This window comes from Vigna unguiculata, chromosome 8 (genome assembly GCF_037176805.1).
Source record: "Vigna unguiculata cultivar grain cowpea cultivar isolate G323 ecotype 2 chromosome 8, ASM3717680v1, whole genome shotgun sequence".
Taxonomy (NCBI): Eukaryota; Viridiplantae; Streptophyta; class Magnoliopsida; order Fabales; family Fabaceae; genus Vigna; species Vigna unguiculata.
In genome coordinates this window covers 35,385,075-35,401,284 of record NC_140799.1, presented here as the reverse complement: position 1 = coordinate 35,401,284, position 16,210 = coordinate 35,385,075, and the positions used below count along the sequence as shown (strand labels likewise).

General features: G+C 34.4%; 2 protein-coding genes across 3 annotated transcripts; one reads left to right on the top strand and one right to left on the bottom strand.

Moving 5' to 3' along the window:
• The first annotated feature begins 194 nt into the window (after positions 1–194).
• On the top strand, positions 195–3,843 carry LOC114193845 (NAC domain-containing protein 86-like). The gene is made up of 6 exons (XM_028083793.2): positions 195–513; positions 1,353–1,630; positions 1,763–2,113; positions 2,309–2,758; positions 2,831–2,906; positions 3,018–3,843. Exons 1-6 carry the CDS (start codon positions 360–362, stop codon positions 3,671–3,673), a joined length of 1,965 nt encoding a protein of 654 aa, XP_027939594.2. The 5' UTR covers positions 195–359; the 3' UTR covers positions 3,674–3,843.
• A 2,177-nt stretch (positions 3,844–6,020) lies between these two features.
• Positions 6,021–10,547, bottom strand: LOC114193263 (sucrose synthase 7-like). Of its 2 annotated transcripts, none has more exons than XM_028082992.2 (15): positions 10,236–10,547; positions 9,988–10,142; positions 9,585–9,777; positions 9,385–9,503; positions 9,082–9,298; positions 8,682–8,777; positions 8,417–8,590; positions 8,208–8,324; positions 7,938–8,104; positions 7,622–7,846; positions 6,973–7,539; positions 6,737–6,875; positions 6,571–6,650; positions 6,327–6,355; positions 6,021–6,242 (listed from the first exon to the last, which is right to left on the bottom strand). In XM_028082992.2, the coding sequence occupies exons 1-15, from the start codon at positions 10,467–10,469 to the stop codon at positions 6,223–6,225; spliced, it is 2,532 nt and encodes an 843-aa protein (XP_027938793.1). In that variant the 5' UTR covers positions 10,470–10,547; the 3' UTR covers positions 6,021–6,222. The 2 variants fall into 2 exon arrangements, with proteins under 2 accessions (XP_027938793.1, XP_027938794.1); XM_028082993.2 differs by having other exon boundaries at positions 6,332–6,355.
• Between the last annotated feature and the right edge of the window lie 5,663 nt (positions 10,548–16,210).

Genomic DNA, 16,210 nt, shown 5'->3' with positions numbered 1-16,210 from the left:
AAGAAAAAGAGATGAAAGGATGACACAACCCTGGGCCCATACATCAAACTTTTTTTTTCTCCGAATCTTCTCTCTCTTCAATTCTCTTTTTGTCCTCTTTATCAAAACCCCAAGCAAGCCCCACATTCCACCCATCTCTTCTTTGGATCTTCTTCTTCCTTCTTAAGGTCTATGTTTCCTCTCTCTCTCTATTATGTTTCTCATCTTTCTATCATATGCTTCTCTTCTGTTAACATGTTGCTTTTCGCTTCATTTTCTGCATGCCAGGGAATTCAAGCTTCTGCATAATCTCTATTCCAAGTTGTTCAGGATAAGTTAAGAGGAAGAAGAAGCTCCAAAGTATATATAAAAATACACAAATGGCACCTGTTTTGCCTCCTGGTTTTAGGTTCCACCCTACCGACGAAGAACTCGTTGCTTATTACCTTAAAAGGAAGATCAATGGCCGAACGATTGAGTTGGAAATCATTCCAGAAGTTGATCTCTACAAGTGTGAACCATGGGACTTACCAGGTAAAATTAATCAATTACTTACATATGCTTACTCATCTTTTACACGTAACTTATTTTCATTATATATATCTCATGCATGAATATATATATATATATATATATATATATATATATATATATGCATCTCCTACTACTTTTATTTTTCTGTGAGTAGTAGGGTTTTTCTTGGAGAGATCAAAAGTTGAAATTTACGATACGAAAAGTTTATATGAACGATCATGTACAGAAGTTTTGAACTATCTCAATTTTTATTTTTCTTACTGATAATAATAATGAGTTTGTAAAACTTAACATAAAACACTGATTCTTAAAAAAGTGGCACGCGCTTAGACGCGATTTGCTTGTGATATTTATTCAGTATGATCAAACACATACTTGCTTTTTTGGTCAAGTATATTTTTGTACTTTATCATAAAATATCTATTGTGATATATATATATATATATATATATATATATATATATATGGTGGAAAGGACTGTACTTAAGAATTCCAAAGGAGATGGTCCCTTCACCTTTAGGGTTCCTATTGTGATGGTCAAGATTTAGTAATGAGACAATAGTAGATTCCCAAGTCAAAAAGCGTATGCTAAAGAAAAGGATTTACGTTGTATTCTACATTGTATAATATACATTTATACACTACTCCCATGCAATATATACTTTTCTTCACGTTCTCTGATAATTCTCCCATTGCGCTTTGCTTTATTCACCACCTTAAGATTTGACGTGATGAGGACCATGAATTGTGAGAAGAATATTAAAAATAATCAACTTTTACTAGAATTTATACTGGAAGTGCTTGTGAAAATGTTGAAAAATTAAGTTTTTAAATTACAGGGAAATCATTGTTACCGGGGAAGGATTTGGAATGGTATTTCTTTAGCCCTCGTGACAGAAAATACCCAAATGGATCAAGAACAAACCGTGCAACAAAATCTGGGTATTGGAAGGCAACAGGGAAGGATAGAAAGGTAAATTCGAAGGCTCGTTCTGTGGGTATGAAGAAAACCCTAGTTTACTATCGAGGAAGAGCACCCCATGGCTCTCGCACAAATTGGGTTATGCATGAGTATCGTCTTGATGAAACAGAATGCGAAACTGCTTCAGGCTTGCAGGTAATATATTATTCATCACATCTTCATTTTTTTCTTCTGCACAATCTTATTTCATTTTCACTTTTTGATTTGGTTTTGTTTTCCTTCATTCATTGATTTTTCTCTTTTGAATATGGGAAAATGTAATTTCAGGATGCATATGCTCTTTGCCGTGTGTTGAAGAAGACTGCAGTGATTCCTCAAAAAGTTGAGGGGCACTATGTTAATGTTCCCAATGTGAATCAGATTACGAGCGATCAATCATCAAGCATTGAACTATACTCAGAAGGAAGGGGCGAAGATTTAGTAGATAGCTCTAATTATTTTATGTCTGTGGATACTTGTTCACCCCACAATGTTGGAACTGAGACTCCTCTCACTATCGGTGGTGGAATGATAAGGGATCATGAAAAATGGTCACACTTTTCATCACAAGATCAAATATTTAGTCTTCCAACTTCTTCGTATCCTAATTTTGGAGCCATAGCATACCCTCCATCCAAGGTATGTTCTCTTAAAACTTTCTTTACAAATATGCTACAAGAAGTTGAACTTTAAATCTAAATCAATTCTATCAAACCAGTTTATAAAATGAGATTTACGTTTACATTTCTATGTTATAAAATTATATTATCTCTGGTCCACATGAAACTTTCAATAATATCTGTATATAAGCATGAGCTGATTTATTATTTACAGGTGGATATAGCCCTAGAGTGTGCAAGGATGCAACACAGGTTTGTTATGCCCGCTTTGGAGGTGGATGATTTCCCTCAAGTTGGAATCTCAGAGCTGAAAATGGCACAAGTATCTAGTTCCATGCAAGGAAGCAGAACTGAAACAGATATCTTACAGGAAATTCTTTCGGTGGCTCAGGCCTCTCAGGAACTAATAAATCAATCCAGCTACTCACAGGAATGGGGTGGCAATGATTATTATGCTCCTCGTGATGATGATTTTAGCTTCATGGTTGGCACTAATTACAATCATTCAAATGAAATAATGAACTCAGTGAGGTATGCTGACAAAGCATGGGAAGATGCAAACACAAGGACAATAGAGATCGGAGATATGGATGAAGAATTTAAGGCGGAGAGGAAGGTAGAGAACTTAAGATGGGTCGGAATGTCAAAAGAAGATTTAGAAAAGGTATAGAATTGTACATATTACCCCATTAATTATTTTATTTCAATGATAAAACTATTTATTAAATTGACACAGATGGAAGAACAAAATATTGTCCCAATAGAGGAAATTTCAAGCTTCCAAACTATGATGAAAGAAAATGAGGTGCAAGGTATGATTGCTTTGTTAATGATTCAGTTTGTTTTTCTTTATAATTATGGTAAATGATGAGCACGCTGTTGCAAACATGTAATGTTTTAGTAATTGCTAAATGATTGATCAGAATCTGAGCAACACAGTGACATGGAACATAATAATGACTTCTCATTGGGTTTCATCAACGATGACGAAGACCCTACCGACAACTTCACAGAAGATGGTAACAAGGATGATGATTATTCAAGTTCTCCTAGTTTTGAGGTTGTTGAGGAAATAAAGGTTAATCGTGGAATGTTTGTTTCGACTCGTCAAGTGGCGGAGACATTCTTTCAGCAAACGGTTCCTTCAAAAACAGTGCAAGTTCAGCTTAATACAGTGATGGCGCACAATCATTATGTGGAGAATGCAGAGGCAATGGTGTTGATAATGGAGGAACAAGGGTCTTTAAGGAAGGTTAAGGCCTATGTTATGGGAAAGCTGATAAAGCCATCGATGACAATAGCAAGTGCGTTTGTGTTCGTCTTTGCACTGGTGTTGATGCACTATGATGCTTTTCTAAAGGGAGAAGTGAAATTTTGGAATGAGACATGTTGCAGTAATGGTGGTACCATCATGAAGAAAACGAGTGAATCGTCTCAGATAATGAAATGGAATGAGTCAAATGATGTTTGGTTTATTGGTATCAAAAGTGAGAAAGGTTTAAGTGCAGTGTTGAAGAAAATAGGCATTTTTCTCACTGTATCCTTCGCTCTTTGTGCCATGTGGGTTAACCACACTTGATCTCCAAATATTCTTTTAATTTTGTCTCTAACTTAAAGAAATTAGTTTGTGAACACTGATTTGTGTTTCTTCCAGTAAGTTAACATCGGAGGCTGATGTATACTATTTGGTTAAGACTTAATTGTATTCGATCTTAATTACAATTATGAATATAATATTCACATATAATTATTAAATACTTGAATTTTACCTCAGCTCATATGATATTGTTGATGAAAATTTTGTTTAATAAATTCTTATTATGAAATATTTAGAAAATATAATACAATATCAATGATACTTAATTTCAATTTCTATAAAATATTATCACCACTTTAAATTTAAAATTTTAAAATTTCTATAAAATATAAGTCTTAAGTTGAATTTTAAGTCAAGATAATTAGTGTCGAAGAAAATAGAATAAAAAATAATTATAAGGAAATTAAAAAAAGATAAATAAAAAAATGCTTTTAATAAAAGAAGCATAGTAAAATATTACAAAAAGATATAAAAATATTTTAAATTAAGATACATATTGCGTTATTCTTAAAAGGAAAATGTCTTCACAATGGTAAACGTGTTTTTCTTTAAATATTCAATAAAATCAATTGTGATTAGTGAACAATTTTCAAATCTTTTGAGCACCAATATTATTTAAAGAGTATAAACTCACCATAATTATTTTTAGCTAGAATAATATATATATATATATATATATTTTTTTTTTTTTTCACAGCATGTTTCACAATTTAATTTACTCTCTATTATTTGTTGTATTTTTCTTCTTTTGTAATGATCATCATTCTTTGGTGTGAGTAGTTATGTAGGAGTTGAGTGATAGAGTCCACAGTTTGAGTCATAGGATAACAATTTTCCTTTGTTATGTATTGATATGATCTACCTAGGAAGGAAAGAGTACAATTGTTTCGTTTCTGAATTAGAATCTTCTGTAGGAACGACATAAATAAATTAGAGAAGAACTTAGAATAAGACAGAAATGAATGACACCACAATCTAGCAAATTGGTAAGTCAAGTGAAGATTGACCACAAGGTGTTAATCTTAGATAGGAACATGAGGCCTTAGACAAGAATAAAGAGAATCATCTATTTAATGAGATAAAATTCAATATATAACTAAAAGTGTCTACATCAGTTTTTTGTACCTCCATATATAAACACATATGTTTAAGAAAACTTATAAACCCTACCATAAGCCTTATAAGAAAGCCTGAGCCCAAAAACTTGAAAATATAAACTAATTTATTAAAAAAAACCCAAAGTCCAAAAACATAGAAACATAACTAATTTCTAAAAGAAAACTCGAAGTCCAGAAACATAACTTAATTTCCTAATAACTATTTTTCAAATGTGCTCCAAGCCATAATCTTCATATCTTTTGAATTTCTAGTTGCTTGTATTATCAGGAGGAGCCTTGAATAAATTTGATCTTCGAATCTTTTGCTCCCTACCCTTGTCATAGGTAATTTGAATTGTAGAGATTCATCCTAAGTTCTTTTTGTATAGAATCTAAGAATAGTTCTCTATCATATATGTTTGAAGAGAAAACTCTAATATAATAATTTTCTTGAACATATTATTTTATTACTGTTGTTTCTTTTAGGATGACTGAACTAATACCATATCTATTACTTTGTTAATTGTTATGGTTATATCTTTAGATAACCGGAATAATATTTCCTCTAAATAATGGGATAATAGATTAGATGTTATATGAATAGTCCTATTAATAATAATAATTAGGTTTGAATCTTTTTTTTATTCACCCTGTAATTTATTTTATTTAAAAAAATATTATGTATTTGATCCTCGTGGTTTCAAACTTTAGTAATTTTTTCTGTTTTTTTTTTCTTATTTTTAAAAACAAAGTATACCATGACACCCATCCTGTATAAAAGTGTGAACAAGTCCTTTTAAAACAATTAACTAATCAATTATTCGTGAGAAAATTATCAAGTTGAATTACACAAGCAAAATAAGGATAAAATTTAATTGTATTGCTAACATTTTAATAATTAATTAATGGAGTGTCGTAATAGATAAAAATTTAACAAACTTGCTGTTATTGGGCTGGACCTGCAGTGACATTGGGCTGGACGAGGGGATCAGATTTTTAAGCCCATGTTAAATCATTATTTTCCAATATTTTTAATTAGCCTCTTTTTATTTACACTCCCTCTTTTGCTAGACAAATCTATTCTCTATGTCATTATTAAAATAAAATGACATATTTATCTTAATCTTTTGTCTCGGTGGTTTCGTTTTGGGAGGTTAGCATGTAAAATCTTCATTACAGTTCTGAAATTAAATTAAAGTTTCAGCTAACGTGAAATTAAAAATTGCTCCGTCTTCGTTTTGAATTTCCTCGCATAGGCCATTTTATTGATCACATAAAATAATTGTAGTTGTTCAACAATAGCAGAACTTCTTCGTTTGATGAATAACAAAAAAATAAAAAATAAAATATAAGGTGTATACATAAGAGAAAGATCCATTAATATCCAGAGTCATAACATGCATCGTACTCGTTGATCAGTTTGTGGTTGAGATATTAATTAATTTCCGAATAACCTGAAAGAAACCAAGTAATATTGAGCATACACAACACAACTAATAATCATGACCTAATTCAGTGCTTTGCAAATTGCAACGAACCTAACCTTTGCAGTCTGGACTGTGAACGTCTGATGCAGCAAACCAAGAACGAAAAAAGAGAAAATATGTTAGCATGAATCAAATGGAAAACCATTTTGTTTAACAGAACAAAGGTAATCATGAAGTAACAAAGGTAAAAATCCCATGAGGGAAAGACTAGTGAACATATTCAATTTTTCAATTAATGCAGTCACTTTTTTCCCTTCACAAAAGTTAAAAATATTTGATTGGTTGAGTAACAGACCTTGTGCTCTGAGATTTAAGACTTGGCTGCTTGGTCACTGGTTGTTGAGGTTCATCACCTGGAACAGGTACAGTCTTAACCTGTGACATTTACACATCAAAAGTGTTTAAAACACAATAATTGGTGAATTATTCTGTCCAGAAAGACCAATTATTGGCTTACTTACCAAATTCTTGAATATAAGATTATAGAACATCTGAATGTATCTCTGCTTTGCCTCTTTTTGCTCCTTATTCACGTGTCTCCAAAAGGTGTAAATGTTCCCCATGTTTACCATCTTGTTTGCATAAATTTTCCAGGTATAGCTATAAGGCAAAGACATTCATAAAGTTTGAAAATTTAATTTCTTATTGATGCAAGAAGCTAAGGAAATTATATCATATGATATGATCAGTTAGGTACCATTCATTTATGCGCTGCAATCCAGCTGCAGAAATCACATTCCATTGTGATGGATCCACTTTGCATTTTTCAAAGAAATCAGCAATTTTTTTGCTTGATTCATCGCCATTGAGGGGATCAATGTGGAAGCCAGAGACCCCATCAACAATAATTTCTGCTGGACCTCCTTGGTTGGTAGCAAAAGTGGGCAATCCACAGTTCATTGCTTCAATGACAGTTAATCCAAATGCTTCATACAAAGCAGGTTGAACAAATGCTCCTCTTGTGTCAGCAATGCAGCGGTAGAGTTCTCCATTACGATACCTATTAGTCTGTGCAGCAATCCATCTAAACTGACCCTTCAGTTGGTACTTATCAATTAGTTCATGCATCTTTTTTATTTCTGATATTTCCTCCCTATCTTTTGATTTTGAAGGGTCGAAGAAGCCTCCTACTATGACAAGATTCACCAAATTTCTCAATCTCTTGTTTTTGCCAAACCATTCAACTAACCCGCTTAAGTTCTTTACAACATCAAGCCTAGCCATTGAGAAGATAATTGGCTTCCTCCTGTCAGCCAGGTATCCACTGTTTCCATAACAATTTCAGAAGTGAGAGTCATTCATTTGAAAGAATGTGGTAATTTATAACTGAATGTTAAGTCACTTACATATGTTCACTGTTATCCACTTTACTAAAGAGAAGATCTTCAATGGCAGGCTGAAACTGAGTGAGCCTTTTTTCTTTCTCTGTGTAAGGGAAATAGACAGATTGGTCTGCTCCTGGCGAAGCTATGTTGAACTTAGGATCAAACACGTTTATCCCTGAAACAACTCTACACAGCCCTGGGAGTGTGAATGCGGCATGGCTTTCATATTGTCCAGGTCTATCTTTGCTGCAAATATCAACTTTCAAATTTAGATTTCATTTTTTTTTTTTTTCTGTTTTGTGCTCATTCATGTGTGTTTAAGGTTGTTTGAGCTAACCTTCCAGCAATTTCCTGGTATGTGCTGGTTATGATGAAGTCAGCTGCATTCATTGCCACTGTATCAGCCATGAATTGACATGAGAAGTGGTATTTGGGATCCAACTCTTTCCACTTGACATCTGAGTCTTCATACTTGGTCTTCTCCAAAGCATGTGCTATAATGCCCTGGTTTTCAATTGCCAAATGGAATTAGTACATGTAAAAAAGAAAATAAATGTACTTGCTAACACAAAAAAACTGTTCAAAGCAAAACTTATGCTGTATTAACCTGAGTTATCCCAAGTTTTCTAGCCATTAGTGATGCTACCAAGTTTCCATCTGTGTAATTTCCAACAACAAGATCTGGTTTCCCTTCCATGAACTCAAGAATCTTGGTTGTTGCATCCTATTTAAATGAGCCAAAGTATGGTAAGAAGGAAAAAATCATAAGAGTGGCAATAGATAGCAGATAAAGAATCTTGAATCAGATTCACATGCCTGAGTAAACCTCTCAAGATAGGGGTAAATATCAAAGCGAGAAACCCATTGATGCAGTATTCCTTTATCTGTCTGAAAAGGAACACGTAAAATGTGGGAGTGCTTAGTATCATTGATTGGTTCCAACTCCTGGTGACACTTGGTTCCCCGAGAATCAGGTATGAGCCTTGTTATCTGCAAAGATCAATAGTGTACTCTTAAGATTCTAGTAACTCCAAGTGTACATACAGAGAGATAATTATCCATTCCTTTGCATGAAACTCACCACAAGAATTTGAGGTTTCACATTTAGCCCTTGTTGCTTGATTCTCAGAAGCAACTCTGCTTCCAGAGACTTGACTTGGTCCAATATGTAAACTATCTGTTGTACTTCTCTCAGTGAGTATTAGAAATGAAAAAAACATTTTACTTTTTAAGCAATCTCTTAATATAAACAGCACTTGACATGATAGCATAAAGAGGAGTGTCTTAGTTACTCACTTCTTCTAATACACTTTCTTGTATTCATTAAACATTTATTGAAAACTACAAGATTCTGAATATGACTAATTACATAAGAAGTAACCCACAAAAAACTTAGCATTTATCTGATATAAAAATCTGTTGACCTTGCCACAACCTATGATTATAATCAAACTAGTTGCTGCTGATGTTAAGAATTTTACCTGGCCACCTGTGTCTGGCAAGCCAAGAACATCTGCTTGTCCAAAATAACCATGAACTGAGAAGATGGCAACATTGAATATTATTGGTAACCTACTTAAAAATTTCTCCAGGTTGACGGGGTCAGGTGCTTGAAGTACTTCTGATAGAGTTTTCATTGTCTCCTTCACTCTTTCTGCAGTATCTCCCCATCCTCTCTCGAACCCCCACTCCTTGAACCTGTCAATGAAATTGGTAGTGTCATTGGATCACACCTTGCAACAACATCCTTGGCCTCTTTTATTGAAAAATAATAAACTCTTTACCTTAGCTCAAAGTTCTGATATGCAGTGTCTTTGGGAAGTGCTGAGAGGAATGCATCAGCCACTACCAGTGCCATCTGTAGCTTTGCAGCAGAGTTCAGGCTCTCATTTATCATCAATTTCTGCCATGAAAAAATGGAAAATGAATATTGAAAGGTGTAACTTTGATGTTGTAGAATAATATTTCGTGTTATTTCACTTACTTCTCCCTGATGATTTAGTGTTAACAAGTAGTCCACTATAGCCTGTGTTTTCTCCAATTTCCCAGTTATCTTGGAAGTCAAAAACTTAGAAGTAAATTGGAGTCCATTTCCAATTGAAGATGAGAGGGTTAGCTGAGGAATTTGGAAATCGAATGCTCCAAAGTCTGCTTCAAATGCATTCTCATCGATTGCCCTTCAATACAGACCAAAGTTAAACATCAAAAGCAAATTTCATGAAAAGATTATTCCAATTGGACTTATTTACGTTTTATTAGATGAACATGTAAACTGAGAAATAAGTAAAATTCAGAAATGTGATAAAAATCATGCCACTTCAATCAAGTATACAAAACTCGTACTGATTATCTTTTCATTTAAGATAAATATGAGAAAAATGACCCACCATTTTTCATCGATTACCCTTTCCTTGAACTTGAGGAACTCAGTGGGGGTGATAGCCTCAACAGAAAGGTCATCAGAACTCACTTTTACAAATTCCCAAACTCCTGGATTAGGCCTTATTGCAAAGGCAACATATGGTGGATCAACAACAGCTTCCTGCAATTCTCAGAAACAACATTAAAATCCACAAGCTATATTTGTGTGTGTGTGCATATATGTATATAAAGGTAAAGAGTGAAAAGAAATAACCTGCGTGGAGCTCAATATGAAGCCAAGAATACCCTCCAAAACTTGATTTCTTTCAGTTTTGTCATCTATAACTAGTTCCATTTCTTCCATCAAATGGTGATGTTTCATGATCCTCCTACCCTTTTCCAGGTACTTGGCAAAACACCTCTTCATGTGGTACCTGCTCTGCCTCAATGCATCAGGCATATTATCTATGACAGAATCTGTGCGTTTTAAGGCTGGTGCAGAAGCCATTTAAACAGAGCAAAAGAGAAATTTTGAGTTAAGGTTTTGAAATTGAGATGGGTTTTAATTGGTGGTCAAATGAGATGTGCCTCAATTTATATGCATGGCTACTTTGGCATGTAAAATAAGTTTGAGGTTGAGTTAGCTATGAAGGTGTAATTGTGCATGAGTTGGAGAAGGAATATTTGGTTAAGGAGGGAAAGGAAAAGAATTTGTATGCTTTGAGAAGAGATTAGGTGTGAATATTATTTCCATCACGCAGTTATAGGAATCATTCTTTCCTTCTGTTTGTGTTGGAGTTACCACACGATGATCAACAGAAAAGGATATAAAAAATGTCTTCTTCACGGCATTTGATTCTATTGGTCAACCTGTGTGAGTTCACCAAATGCAACGTGTTTTAAATTTATATATACAATGATAAGTATTTTCAACTATGGCTTTTATTTTAGGTACACATGAAATTATTATGGGTAGGTTGTACAAACTTGTCTGTAAATATTCTTGAAAAAAGAGTAAAAAGAATAATAAAATGGATTTTTTTATAAATTAAAATTAATTCATGTATAAATTAAAAGTAACAATCTAAAAGTTATGTTAAAAAGCTTTTACATTAGAAAAATAATTTTTGTTTTTATTTTTCAATTTAAATATTGACGTTTGTTTCACATTCAAATGTTTATTAACATGTAGGTTAAGAAAAATAATTAATATATATATATATATATATAAGAAAATGAAAAATATATATGTTCTTGCTATATCGAAATTCTTTGCAAATACAGGTGACCACTTATTTTTATGACCATTATGGCTATATGTTCTTGGTGGGAAAGTCTCCAAAAGAAACTCAGACATTCAAGTCACTGAAGTGTTGTAAATGGAAATATAGCAAGGTGTTTATCTCTTTAGGGTTTCACAATTTGATTAATTATCTTTAATTTGTTGTTACTTATCTTCAATTCCAACAATTTTACTTGTTATTTCAGTTATCTCTCTTTTTTTTTTTCTTTTTTGGATTTATCCTATTCCACCCTATTAAGACAAAGTGATAAGTTCAATTGAGTTTACGGATAACAAAAAGAAACTTATGTCGAAGGATATATGTAGACAAAATTCACATGAAATAAAATATGTCATCACTATGAAAGAAAGGGTAGATTTATTTCATGTTTATGCTTGAGCAAGAGTCTTGCTTTCTAATTAAGATTCAATTGAACTACATAACTTTTAAAATGTAAATATAATGATGTAACATGACAAACAAATATAATTTTTTTTTTATCTTAACTAGGTTAATTGATGTTTAAAAGTGTCAAAAGAAACTATTAGAGTTGTTAATATTTTTGTTCCCATAAATCGTCAAGCATAACTTAAGAATGGAAAATGATTGTTTGAAAAAGTTTTATTAACAAACAATGTAAAAAAATATCTTATAATTTATTAGTCAAATTTTCCTTATTGTCTATTGAGAAATTTAAATCCTATTGAAACTTAATTTCAAGTATTATTTATTTGGCTATATTTTAAATACTTTCTTTTATTTATGTTTTTAGAGTGTAGTGTGATTTGGAATTATTTTTTTTAAATATAAATTATTTGAGTTTATATTTTTAGATGGCAGTTTTTGAATATTTTATTTAAAATCACATAAAATAATTTTTTTAAATAAAATATCTATTATTATTAATGGATATGTATAAATTAAAAATTATCTTTTTGAATAACTATTAGACTATTATATTTTATCATGAGTTTAGTGTGACTTTCTTGTACTTTTATATTTTTGTATTTTATTTTATTTTAATTTTTTCTAAATTTTTAAGTGATAAGAAATAATTGTGGGATTTTCAAATGTTAGTATAATTAAGATGTCAAAATTCAATACAATATCTAATATGATTTCATTATAATAACTAGTACTCATATTTCCATTTAACTTGTAGTAGTCACCCTGATAAAATTCACAAATATAAAAAAGAAACTAAAATTAGGAAATTTCTTCCTGCACTCCCATATTTTCTTCATGCATCCCATATTTTTTAAAATTTCAATTTATCCGTTATAATTATAGTTTAAGATTGTGTAATAAGTAAATATTTTGGATTGTACGATCCGGAATGCAAATTTACGTTTCAGCGGAATATAATTTTGCATAAGGAATTATACAATCCAAAATGTGATTTTGCATTACAGATTGTATAATTTGAAATACACACGGTTTGTGAAATCCATAACTTACATTTCACATTTTTCATCGTTGATTCTCATATTCTTCCTTACACTTCATATTATTATGATATTTTCATTTGTTTTAATGGATACTTGTGAATGTTTTTTAGGGTGAAGGTGGAAGAAGATGATGTAGTCGAGGTGGAAGAAGAAGATAAGGTGGAAGTGAAGATGGAGATGGAGATAAGAGAAGACGGGGTGGAGTTGGATGTGGAAGAAGAAGATAGGTGGAGGTGGAGGTGGAGGTGGAGGAAAGTATTGTGGGAGAGGAGAAGAGAAGAAGAGGAGGTCAAATTTGACTTTTTAACTTGCTTATAGGATTTAGTAAAAAAATATGGGATGTAGAAAGATATTTCTCAAAAATTGTTAGTGAAGTCCTTATATACTTTTTTTTTCAGGTCCATTATCCTTAGCTTATCTTCTAAAAAATAGTAGTTTTTCTATAAAAATTCTCTCATGAACTTGGGCACGTAACAAAACATGTCGAAATAGCATACAAAATATAGTTTTTTTACTTTATTTATTTCATATATTTCTAGTTTTTTAAATAAAGTAATTTTATTTCGGGCAAGCTATAATGTGTATTCCACCATCCTTAAGTTGAGTTGACATTTTCATTTTACTCATTTTTGTAAGGTTAACCGTTTTCAAAATATTAGAAAAAGACTAAGACAACTAAATTTTAATATATTATATTAATTTTAAGTGTGTATAACTAATCTTAACCTTGTATATTATATTAATGCTTCTTATCAATATTACATTTATCGTTGTAGTTCTTTTTTTGTTATGTAGGTGATCAGTGAAAGTAAGGAGTTTCATAAAATACTTTTTATACAAGGCATATTTAAACTTTTTAAGAACCTAAAACAATAATAATTATCACTGAACACGAAAAAAATCACAAGCAAAGGTTTTTTTTGTTAAAAAAATTAATACATAAAGCATTACAGATTGATTATTATAGACAACACCTGGTCAAAATAAATATAATACTTTTAATTCTCATTAGAATGGATATTGCACCATCCAAGGAATGGACGACCTCAACATGCTCATTTGGATTCTGACTCATTAAATATTTATCAAGAAAACAACGAGTTTCAGTCACAGGCCGAGGTGATGAGCATTTGGGCCGAGGTGACGAACAAATATCCTTAGATTTTAGGAATAACCACCCCATGCGAGATTTCATGAGAGAATAGTGGAGAAGTGAATAGGTTAGTTGGCAATAAGATAGCAGTTTTAAGACTAAAAGATCTTATACATACAGAAGGGATTAAGGAAAGAAAAAAGAGAATTTTGGACGATAGTTAATTATTTGGTCCTTAATTCTAGACCGGAACAAATATAAAACTTAAACTATAGATATGAGATGTGGAACGTGTGACGTGAGAATGAGACCTGGGACGTTGGAATGGAACGTGGGGCGTGAGACGTGAGATGAGAAGGGGAACGTGAGACCAGAGACGTAAGATGAGATGTGAGACGTGGAACGTGGAACGTGAGACGTAGGACGTGAAACGTGAGACGTAGGACGTGAAACGTGAGACGTAGGACGTGAGGCGTGAGACGTGAGACGTGAGACGTGAGACGTGAGACGTGAGACGTGAGACGTGAGACGTGGAATGTGAGAACATGGGACATGGAATGTGAGACGTGGTACATGGGACGTGAGACGTGATACATGGAACGTTGGATGTGAGACGTGAGACGCGTGACGTGAGACGTGGAACGTGGGACGTAAAACGTGAGACGTGGGACGTGTGACGTGTGACGTAGGACGTGGAATGTGAAAACATGGGACGTGGTACGTACGACGTGGGACGTGAAACGTGAGATGTGGTATGTGGGATGTGACGTGAGACGTAAAACGTTAGACGTGAACCGTGAGACGTGAAATGTGAGATATGAAATGTGAGACATGAGACGTGGGACGTAGAACGTGAGAAGTAGAACGTGAGCTGTGGAAAATGAGACGTGAGACATGAGACGTGAGACGTGGGACATGACGTGAAACGTGAGACGTGGGACGTGAGACGTAGTACATGCGACGTTGGACGTGAGACGTGGGACGTGGAACTTGAGACGTAGGACGTGAGACGTGGAACGATAGACATGGAACGTGAGACGTGGGACGTGGGACGTGAGACGTGAAACGTGAGACATGAGACGTGACGTGAAACGTGAGAACATAGGACACGGGACATGAGACATGGTACATGCGACTTTGGACGTGAGACGTGAGACGTGGTACATGTGACGTTTGACGTGAGACGTGGGACTTGAGACGTTGGACGTGAGACGTAGAACGTCAGACGTTGGACGTTAGATGTAGAACGTGGGACGTGAGAAGTGGAACATGTAAAGTGAGACGTGAAACGTGAGATGTGAGACGTGAGACGTGAGACGTGAAATGTGAGAAGTGAGACGTGAAATGTGAGAACATCGGACGTGGGACATGAGACGTGGTACATGCGACATTGAACGTGGAATTTGGGACGTGTCACGTGGAATGTGGGATGTGGGACGTGAGACATGACATGTGACGTGAGACGTGAGACTTCAAACGTGGAATGTAAGACGTAGGACGTGAAACTTAAAACGTGAGACGTGAGACGTGATACATGAGACGTGTCACGTGGGATGTGGGATGTGCGACATGAGACGTGAAACGTGGAATGTGAGACATGGGACGTGAAACGTGAGATGACCCAAATTTGACTACATTGGGCTGAGTTAACTTATACAAAATTTGACCGTATGTGAGACATGGGACGTGAGACATGATACATGAGACGTGGAACGTGATGTGAGATGTGAAACGTGAAATGTGAAAACATAAGACATGGGACGTAAGACATGGTACATGTAACTTTGGACGTGGGACGTGAGACGTGGTACATTCGACGTTTGACGTGGGATGTGGAACATGTGACGTGAGACGTGGGACGTGGAACGTGGAACATGGGACGTGAAACATGAGATGTGGGACCCGGAACGTGGAATGTGGGACATGGGACGTGAGACGTGGGACGTGGGACGTGGGACGTGAGAAGTTGGACGTGTGACGTGAGACGTGAGACGTGTAATGTGAGAACATGGGACATGGGACGTGAGACATGGTACATACGACGTGGGACGTGGAACGTGAGATGTGGGACATGTGACGTGTGACGTGTGACGTGACGTGAGACATGAGACGTGGGACGTGGGACTTGAAATGTGGGACGTGAGACATGAGATGTGAGACGTAATACATGAGACGTGGGACGTGAGACGTGTGACGTGGACCTGCGACGTGCGACGTGGGACGTGGAACGTGGGATGTGAGACGTGAAACGTGGAACGTGAGACGTGAGACGGTCCAAATTTGACTACATTGTGCTGAGTTGACTTAGACAAAATTTGACCGTATTCAACCAAGACACTCGTGGCCAAAATTTGGTTGTATTCAGCCAAGTTGGCTACAGTAAAAATTCGACCGAATTCAATCGACTTGGCCCCGATTGAGATTA

Bases quoted from the DNA above. Each gene is read 5' to 3' on its own strand.
- LOC114193845 (XM_028083793.2), top strand. From the start codon at position 360: ATGGCACCTGTTTTGCCTCCTGGTTTTAGGTTCCACCCTACCGACGAA. The intron at 514-1,352 runs GTAAAATTAATC...TTTAAATTACAG, and splicing joins TGAACCATGGGACTTACCAG to GGAAATCATTGTTACCGGGG. The intron at 2,114-2,308 runs GTATGTTCTCTT...TATTATTTACAG, and splicing joins TAGCATACCCTCCATCCAAG to GTGGATATAGCCCTAGAGTG.
- LOC114193263 (XM_028082992.2), bottom strand. From the start codon at position 10,469: ATGGCTTCTGCACCAGCCTTAAAACGCACAGATTCTGTCATAGATAAT. The intron at 6,651-6,736 runs GTAAGTAAGCCA...TAAATGTCACAG, and splicing joins ATCTTATATTCAAGAATTTG to GTTAAGACTGTACCTGTTCC. The intron at 6,243-6,326 runs GTTCGTTGCAAT...GGTTTCTTTCAG, and splicing joins GTCCAGACTGCAAAGGTTAG to GTTATTCGGAAATTAATTAA.